The sequence below is a fragment of the Etheostoma cragini genome, chromosome 8 (genome assembly GCF_013103735.1).
Source record: "Etheostoma cragini isolate CJK2018 chromosome 8, CSU_Ecrag_1.0, whole genome shotgun sequence".
NCBI classification, from domain to species: Eukaryota; Metazoa; Chordata; class Actinopteri; order Perciformes; family Percidae; genus Etheostoma; species Etheostoma cragini.
The window spans coordinates 7,618,242-7,628,086 of NC_048414.1; the positions used below are offsets into that span (position 1 = coordinate 7,618,242).

General features: G+C 41.6%; 1 protein-coding gene across 6 annotated transcripts in view; it reads left to right on the forward strand.

Annotated features, from left to right (window-relative positions):
- The first annotated feature begins 944 nt into the window (after positions 1-944).
- The window catches only part of LOC117949551 (ELKS/Rab6-interacting/CAST family member 1-like), a 21,454-nt gene continuing 12,553 nt past the window's right edge, over positions 945-9,845 (forward strand). For 5 of the 6 annotated variants that reach the window (XR_004657711.1, XR_004657712.1, XM_034879902.1 and 2 more), the window contains exons 1-4: positions 4,536-5,081; positions 5,209-5,397; positions 8,334-8,625; positions 9,085-9,212. Coding sequence is in view for 4 of the 6 variants with exons in the window: in XM_034879902.1 (XP_034735793.1) it covers positions 4,536-5,081; positions 5,209-5,397; positions 8,334-8,625; positions 9,085-9,212 (1,155 nt within the window). In the remaining 2 variants the exon portion in view is untranslated. Of the gene's footprint in view, positions 1,151-4,307; positions 5,082-5,208; positions 5,398-8,333; positions 8,626-9,084; positions 9,213-9,845 lie in introns of those variants that run through there. The other variant, XM_034879900.1, reaches the window with a different exon arrangement.

Genomic DNA, 9,845 nt, shown 5'->3' on the forward strand with positions numbered 1-9,845 from the left:
TGTAAGCAAATTTGGATAAAACTACCATAAAATTATGCATGAAGGGTTTGATATGTTTAAACTCTTGCATTATTGGGTCCGAGTTGAGGTGTAAACACATGTTATAGCTAGTTAGAGAAAAATATGTTACAATATGTTTTTTAATATAAAGATCCTTATGATTTTTTTTATTTCAATTTTTTTTTAAATTGGTATATACAATTAAATGTTATCATATCATATACTGATATTGTGATATAATAAAACCGAACACCTCTGTTGTGAAAATTGAAAACCTTTTTTAATTGATACAGTTTTTGACAAAATGTATTACTTTGATCACACCATTAATATCTGAAGAAAATACAGGATGATGTTTGTAAGCCTTGGTCTGCTTCGTTCTAGTCTCGCTTTGCCAGACCCTCCTCCAAAGCTCGCTGAAGGGGCTTCAGCAAAAAAGAAAAAAAGAGATTTATTCTGTCATGAGTGGCAAATATACTACCTTTGAATATTGTTGTACATACGTGTGACTCGATTTTCTGTTAGCATTTTTTCTGGAAAAAAGAAAGCAATCAGACAGACCATTATATTTATAGCAACCGTACTGGCGATGCAATTTTCCAAGTTAGCGCTGCCCCCTGCTGTTACTTTTTAATTAAACATTCCATTTGCATCTCCTTTATATTATTTTACACAAAATGAAAAGCTCACCTCATTCACAATGTCTAATTAATATTATATTGGTAATATCCGAGTTACTCACATTTTTGGCATACTACGGTTGCATAGGTGCCTGCTTACTGAATGCAATTTTTAAAACTTCAGAGTTAACCACAGTCTTTACTTATCTCAACATGTTTAGTCAAAGCTATTTGCTGTCCAAATGTTGGTAGGCCTGTTTTCTGTTGCTGTCTTCATTCACCATCTTAGACTCGTGACCGCGCATTTAAGATTCAAGCGTGGCGAGGAAGGCTGTCGTGAACGCGCATAAGAGGCTTGACGTCACTGAGGCGCCCTGGCTCTCCTGAGCCGCTGGTACTGCTGGCAAAAGATGGGAAAAAGATAGACATCTATCGAGTAAGCAACATAAAATGACGGGTTTTGCAGCCGTAGTCCGATTGACAGAGGATTCCGGTTTGACACCGATTTGAACTGTACCAGACAACGACAAAAAGGTAACGTTAGTTTGTTTGAAGAGGTTTTCCCCACTGGTGTTAGCGAGAGAGAAAAAAAATAGATGTTCTGGTTGACCACTTTCTTTAACTGTCTATGGTTGGCCACATATATTGGATGGACTATGCCTAATATGCCACGGGGAGCTAGCGTTAAACGTTTGTGCATTTGATAGTTTAGCTCTTTCCTTGATATTTACTAGACCCACAGCTCTGAAGACAAAAATCGTAGCTTAAAATGAAGCCGTTCAGCAGAGGTGAAGGAAATGGATATGGTTTGATGTGGATGTCTCCAAAGCAGACCCTGTAACGTTACCATGTCGTTAGGATTGCGCAAAATGCTTTAATTGTAGCTCCATGAATCACATTTAACACCGAACCAAATGAGCTTATCAGGCCAGGAATCTAGCTATCTATTTGACCGAATATTATATCTATTTGCATTCAGTTTTACGAGCAGGAAGATTTTTCTTACAAATGTCCACCATGGACAAACCCCTATTCCCTCCCTTGCTGGTTTTAATCCATAACGTCAGCACATTGGAAAAATAAGTCGGATCTTCAAGGTTCACTTCGCTTTCAACATTTACGAACACATTTACACACGTCAAGCAAATTATAACAATAAAGGAATAACACGTAAATTAAAGGTAGAAATGTCAGCATGCACTGTTAGCCGGTGTGTTAACGTAACGTTAGCTGCTAGCAAGGCCACGCAGTCTAATGTTAACCCAGTTAAATGGCTTCGGTGGTAATTCAGTTAAAAACTAAAAATATGAAACCGAGCACGACAGACATACTCAGAGATATTTCCATACACAAACCCGCTTAAAGTCTTCTAACGTATATGCTAGCATTTTGACTTAACTTGTCCGACAAGGCTGGCAAAAGGAGTTATGATGATGATGACTTACCACAGTTAGTATAATGATAACGTTACATCTTTCAACTTACGTTTTTTAGGGTAAACATGGCTCCTACATCTACGTCGTCAATTAGATATATGGTATAATATGGTAATTAGCAAGGACTTTGTTTTAAAGGAAACTATTTGAGAACATTTATTTACATGAATATGATTTTAAACAGTTAAACTGTATGTGTTTAGATGTCGGATCCCCTCTTGCACCAAAGAGTAGACACCCTTACTCTTATTGTGCTGAATGTTAAAATGTGAACATTAAATGTAGTCTCCATTTTGATGGAGATGGATATCTATCCCTTTAATGACTCCCTGTGGACCTTTAGACTGTACAGTGGTGTGCAAAAGTGTTTGCCCCCTTCCTCATTTCTTGTTCCTTTGCATGTTTGTCACACTTAAGTGTTTCGGAACATCAAACCAATTTAAACAATAGTCAAGGACAACACAAGTAAACACAAAATGCAATTTGTAAATGAAGGTGTTTATTATTAAAGGTGAAAAAAAATCCAAACCATCATGGCCCTGTGTGAAAAAGTGATTGCCCCCCTTGTTAAAAAATACTATAACTGGGGTTGTCCACACCTGAGTTCAATTTATCTAGCCACACCCAGGCCTGATTATTGCCACACCTGTTCACAATCAAGGCATCACTTAAATAGGAGCTGCTTGACACAGTAAGGTCCACCAGAAGATCCTTAAAAGCTACACATCATGCCGAGACCCAAAGAAATTCAGGAATTATTGAGAAAGAAAGTAATTGAGATCTATCAGTCTGGAAAGGGTTGTAAAGCCATTTCCAAAGCTTTGGGAATCCAGCGAACCACAGTGAGAGCCATTATCCACAAATGGCGAAGACATGGAACAGTGGTGAACCTTCCCAGGAGTGGCCGGCCGCCCAAAATTACCCCAAGAGCGCAGCGACGACTCATCCAAGAGGTCACAAAAGACCCCACAACAACGTCCAAAGAACTGCAGGCCTCACTTGCCTCAGTTAAGGTCAGCGTTCATGCCTCCACCATCAGGAAAAGACTGGGCAAAAATGGCCTGCATGGCATGGAGTTCCAAGGATAAAACCACTGCTGAGCAAAAAGAACATCAAAGCTCGTCTCAATTTCTCCACAACACATCTTGATGATCCCCAAGACTTTTGGGACAACATTCTGTGGACCGATGAGACAAAAGTGGAACTCTTTGGAAGGTGTGTGTCCAAGTATATCTGGCGTAGAAGGCTATTTCATAAAAAGAACATTATACCAACAGTAAAATATGGTGGTGGTAGTGTGATGGTCTGGGGCTGTTTTGCTGCTTCAGGACCTGGAAGACTTGCCGTGATAAAAGGAACTATGAATTCGGCTGTCTACCAAGAGATCCTGAAGGAGAATGTCCGACCATCTGTTCGTGTACTCAAGCTGAAACGAACTTGGGTTCTGCACCAGGACAATGATCCTAAACACACCAGCAAGTCCACCACCGAATGGCTGAAGAAAAACAAAATGAAGACTTTGGAGTAGCCTAGCCAAAGTCCTGACCTGAATCCTATTGAGATGTTGTGGTATGACCTTAAAAAGGCCGTTCATGCTCGAAAACCCTAACCGTAACTGAATTAGGACAATTCTGAAAACATGAGTGAGCCAAAATTCCTCCAGGACGCTGTAAAAGCCTCATTGCACGTTATCGCAAACGCTTGGTTGCAGTTGTTGCTAAGGGTGGCCCAACCAGTTATTAGGTATAGAGGGGCAATCACTTTTTCACAAAGGGCAATGATGGTTTGGATTTTTTTTCACCTTTAATAATAAACACCTTCATTTACAAATTGAATTTTGTGTTTACTTGTGTTGTCCTTGATTATTGTTTAAATTGGTTTAATGTTCCGAAACACTTAAGTGTGACAAACATGCAAAGGAACAGGAAATGAGGAAGGGGGCAAACACTTTTTCACACCACTGTATGTTAGACACCACTGGCTTGTTTTAAATGGGGTGCCCATAGTTTGATGCAGATTCAGTTGGGTTTTGATACAGAATTTTATTTTATTTTAGGGAAGATGCAGTTTTTCATAGTTCCAATACAGAGCATGAAACGGATGTGCTGCATAGCGTTTAGGCTTTTGCTAATTTTCAGCTCTTCAACTACTTTGTCAATTTTACAAACATTTGGTTGTCTTTTTAACTGATAAAAGACACTTTGGGAATGCTATTTTCATGCAAGTTATATGGAACAACTGTTTTCTTCGCAGATTGGTGTCATAATTAGTAAAACTGGATTGCTCCTGTTGGAAGAGGAAAGTCTGTCAGCATTGTCTGTCCCTGAAAGTGGAGAGCATCGGATCTCTATTTTATTAGCCATCATCTCCAGTTTAAGCAGGATCTCCACCACATATTCACACAATTAGTGAAAGTCAGAATCACAAAATCCCCTACATTCTATACAGATACTTGAGTTCATACCTATTATAGCACAAGATGTACGGTAGTGCCCGTTCTGTTGGCAGAGGGGATGCCAACCATAGTAGCGGAAGAGATGGAGGTGGTACTGGTAATCAGGGATCTGGCCGTTCCCCTCGCCTTCCCCGTTCTCCTCGGATGGGACACCGTCGCACCAACAGCACCGGGGGCAGTGGAGGAGGTCCTGGAGGAGCAGGAGGCAAGACGCTTTCCATGGAGAACATCCAGTCCCTCAACGCTGCATATGCAACCTCAGGACCAATGTACCTGAGTGACAATGAGGTTGCCATGACAGGTGACCACCTTCCCAAAAGTGGTGTGACAGTGACGACCATGGGGAGACACAGGGTGACATATGGGTCAAGGGGCAGCAGCACTGGAGTTGTGGCCGCGAGCACCCCCAACATCTCCACCTCAGTGGCTGCCAATGCTGTGCTGCCATCAGGCATGATGGCAGGTGATGCTCTAGCTTTTGGGGACCACCACATGGCCTCCACTGTTCCCCATTCTCTAAGGCAGGCCAGAGACAACACCATACTTGACCTGCAGGCCCAACTGAAAGAGGTATGTTGCTAATTTCTATTCAAGTTTGCAGATTGTAACAAGGATTTAGAATTTTTCATAGGAGGTTGAGTTGCTGGGTTCAACGCAGCACATTTACAGTATTTATGGGCTTCTCCTGCTTCCTCAGATTCTGCGTGAGAATGAGATGTTGCGACGAGAAGTGGAAGTAAAGGAGAGCAAGCTAAGCTCCTCCATGAATTCTATCAAGACTTTCTGGAGCCCAGAATTAAAAAAGGAGCGAGCTCTCAGGAAAGATGAGGTTTCTAAGATCACTGTCTGGAAGGAACAATACCGTGTGATTCAAGATGAAGCACAGGTGAGTGTTCAGTTTTAATTATTTCTATAGATATTTTTGCCTTCAAATTCCTGTTTCTGATTTGACAAAGTAATTTTTTTATCAATCTAAACAAAATTATCAATTTGCCTGTTCGAACATGTTTGACTGAAAACATTCATTTTACCCAGTGTGTCAGATTTAGCACAAATTTGTTTCTCTCTTTATTCTCTCTCTGCATAGGCTAGAGGCAGCTTTTTAACATCCAATCCTCTTATATGCAGCTATATGCTCAAGCTTGATAGATGAAAGAGGTTGTAAGTCTAATGGCTGCATTAGCATTTCTGTATGTTATTAGAAATTGCTGGATGTGGTAAACACAATGAAAATGTGGAGAAACTGTAAACGGTATGAATAGCAGTTTAAACACTGCAGAAAATAAGAAATAATGTTGTCTCTGTGTCACAGGTAGCAGTATTAAAGGAACTGTTGTGAATAACACTTTTGATTTAACATTTTGTGCTATTCAAGAACAACTGTTATTCTCTTCTGGTTGATCACATGTTTTGGGCACAGGTGAGGTGGTACATAGAGTGGCAACGGTCAAAAACAGGATAAATATGTTGTACCTCTGTCTTTCAAAGGAAATCCTTACCAAAACACACACGTACATACTGAATGCATCCATGTTGAAAATTTTTAATATAAGTGAGTACAAATAGAAACAGGGTCTATTTTTAAACCCTAGAATTTGTTGTGGGAATTGTGCAAATTCAGTGTCCTTAATGAAGAGAAATAGTCTTTGTTTCACTGTGATTCTTAATGCATGGGCAGATGTGTATAATTTGCCGTTTTCACTCCTGCTGAGTCACAGATTCACAGTGTGGACTAATTCCCAGTAATGCCTGAACAGCGCAGGACTAATCAGTGGGTGCTGTAATTTGAAGATCTCGGCTTTTATATGTCAGCCTCCAACTCCCACGCTGGCACACATGCAGCGGAAAGCACAGACACACACTCACAGGCATTTAGTTAATTACAGCTTCAATTAAACTGCATGCCCTTATTAAATGTAGGTCCAACTGATATGTGTGCAACTGGATGTTTATGCGTCCTTTCTGTTTCTATGCTCACATGTGTGCTGGTCACAGCTCTTCCAAAAGCCCTACAACAAGGCAATATATCATTCTCTATGATAATTGACTGCTATTATCTAGTCTAATAGTGTGAAATGGCTGTCATCTACTGTTTCCCATTTAAAACAAAACAAAAGGTTAGATACTTGCCTAATAATAATAATAATAATATTAATTTATTTCTTATTAAATACTGTGTTTGGATCAGTTTAGTTAGTGCATCACATCTCTTATTCTTTGCGCCCTCTCAAACCTGACTGTTCTCTCTTTCCTCAGGCAGAGAGATTGAGAATATGGGAGCAGAGGAAGTTGTGTGTGTGTGTTTGTTTCCGTGCTTGTCCGTGCATGCATCTGCCTCTGTGTGTATGTGGGGGGGGGGGGGTGGATAGGTGCAGTCAGAGCAGTGAGTCAGCTTTTAGTCACAGGGTGGAGAGGGTGTTGGAAAGGGAGGGTTATTCAGAGGAGAGGTGAGAATATTGGGGGGAAGAGATAGGGCAAGAAGCAAGGTAGATGAATAGTGTGTGAGGAAGGGAATAGTGTGTGCCGTTGGAGGGAGAGTGACAAAGGAAGGAAAGGGAGGGGGCTGAAGGAGGATGAGGACAGAGAGAAACGAAGGCAGACACTGACTTGTCTCTTTGTTCTGTCGTCTGAAAACGCTCACAGCTGGTTCAGACTGGGGTGTAACACAGAATTGTGTCCCTGTCTCACATCAGCTCTGCCAAGTGTCCGTGGCGTCAGATGCCACAAACAATGAAATACTATACTGGGCTGATTGTGTTTCACCACTTGTATTTCTCTGGGCACGAAACGTAACACTGTCCACAAAGCCCGGCTGTTAGGGGTGCATCTGTCAGGGCACTGCTGAATTGATTAGAGGTTGATTTTTCTTTTTTTTCTTTTTTTTAAATAAATAAATGCTGTAACAAAATATTCCGCCAGGATCCATTCCCATGAAGTGGGATGGCAGAAGCCCCTGTGTTATTCAAATAATCAAAAACTTCCCTTCACCTGTGGCTGGGTTAGCTCAGTTGGTGGCGCTGGCGCACATATGTAAAGGCTTATTTCCTGATACAGAAGGTCCAGGGTTCGAGTCTGACCTGTGACTGTTTCCTGCATGTCCTCCTCTAAATCCTTCCTATCTCAGATGTCCTATCCATCAAAGGTGGAAATGCCATAAAAAATCTTAATCTACCCTTGTGTATATCATTTTGTAATAAAGCAAGTAAGGGCTCCGGCACACTGCCTGCTTAAGTGTGGAATTTCTGTTGCTTGGCAGTTGCGTGGCGGCTGCGTGGCGTTTTCTGTCTTTGCACACCAGATACGTGTCTGTTGTTTGCCTTGTCTGTACACATGTATGTTTCTAATTGATAAAATGAAATAGTATTGTGTTCGATATTTCGATACATATATTTTTATTTTTCAATTCCCTTTCCTGAGATAATAAAGTCCATGTTATTGTTTTATCAGAATTTAATTGAAATACAATTATTAAAAAGGAGGTAAACAGAAAATGTCATATATTAAATGTATTTGTGTGAAAATGACATATAATCATCTTTTTCGTATTCTATTTTCCCTGGAAACGCTTCCAACATGCTTTCGTGTTGCGTAAAAAAAATAGACGTCGGTCCTATTTCTAGCATGCACGCGTTTTCAGCGTGGCTCAAGCTGCGCCTGAGACCTGCGTCATGCAGGCACTGTGCAAGCACAAACCTGTTAACATGGGAGCCGAAATAAAAATGAATACGCCACGCAGGCAGTGTGCAGGAGCCCCAAGTTCAACAAATGGACACAAGAACAGATGAGTTAACAAATCCATGTGTTTCCCTTGTTTGTCTCTAGCATCTCCAGATGACTGTTCAGGCTCTTCAGGATGAGCTGAGGATCCAGAGGGACCTGAACCAGCTGCTCCAGCAAGACCCCAGCATCCAAGGCCGAGACCTGACCCTGACATCTGAACCTACGGAGGAGAACTACCGGCGGCTACAAGCCGAGCACGAGAGGCAGGCCAAAGAGCTCTTTCTCCTTAGGAAAACCCTGGAGGAGATGGAGCTGAGGATTGACACACAGAAGCAAACCCTGGGAGCCAGAGATGAGTCCATCAAGAAACTTCTTGAGATGCTGCAGAGCAAAGGTGGGTTTGAGTCACGGGAGAAAAGTTTTAAGCTAATTGGCACTCATATAGTACTGTATTAAAGTATCAACACCTTGGCTGAATGAAGCCAGTGCACAACTGGGCTACAGAGCAATTCTTTTGATTGATTGATTGATACATACATATAGTGATGGTCAAATGAAGGGATTCATGCAAAGACCTTTGCATAGATGTTTCTAAAAAATCATGTCTTTATAGGTTCTTGGTGTCACAAAAATAAAAATATAAAAAATCCCAAATCCATTTAAACCCTGTCTTTAATGCTTTTAGATATCCTTTTCTTCTGAACAAAGTTCAGGTTTAAGCATAAAAAAAAATCTCAGCTCCTGTGTTAGCCTGTGCAGGTTAACCACGTGGCTTATGATGCTCAGGTTGGCTGTTACAGGTCCTTGAGGTTGACACATGTGATCTATGGTAACTAAGGGGTTGTGTACTCAGGGCCTTCTGCCAAGGCATCAGAGGAGGACCAGGAGCGGACCAGGAGACTGGCTGATGCTGAGATGCACAGGCATCACCTTGAGAGTTTACTGGACCAGAGAGACCGAGAGATTAATGCACTAAGAGAGGTAATGTCCAGTCCAAACATGGGAGATACAGTGGTGTGAAAAAGTGATTGCCCCCTTTGTTAAAACATACTATAACTATGGTTGTCCATACCTGAGTTCAATTTCTCTAGCCACACCCAGGCCTGATGACCGAGACCCAAAGAAATTCAGGAACAATTGAGAAAGAAAGTAATTGAGATGTATCAGTCTGGAAAGGGTTATAAAGCCATTTCCAAAGCTTTGGGAATCCAGCGAACCACAGTGAGAGCCATTATCCACAAATGGCGAAGACATGGAACAGTGGTGAACCTTCCCAGGAGTGGCCGGCCGCCCAAAATTACCCCAAGAGCGCAGCGACGACTCATCCAAGAGGTCACACAAGACCCCACAACAAAGTCCAAAGAACTGCAGGCCTCACTTGCCTCAGTTAAGGTCAGCGTTCATGCCTCCACCATCAGGAAAACACTGGGCAAAAATGGCCTGCATGGCAGAGTTCCAAAGAGAAAACCACTGCTGAGCAAAAAGAACATCAAAGCTCGTCTCAATTTCTCCACAACACATCTTGATGATACCCAAACTTTTGGGAAAACATTCTGTGGACCGATGAGACAAAAGTGGAACTCTTTGGAAGGTGTGTGTCCAAGTATATCTGGC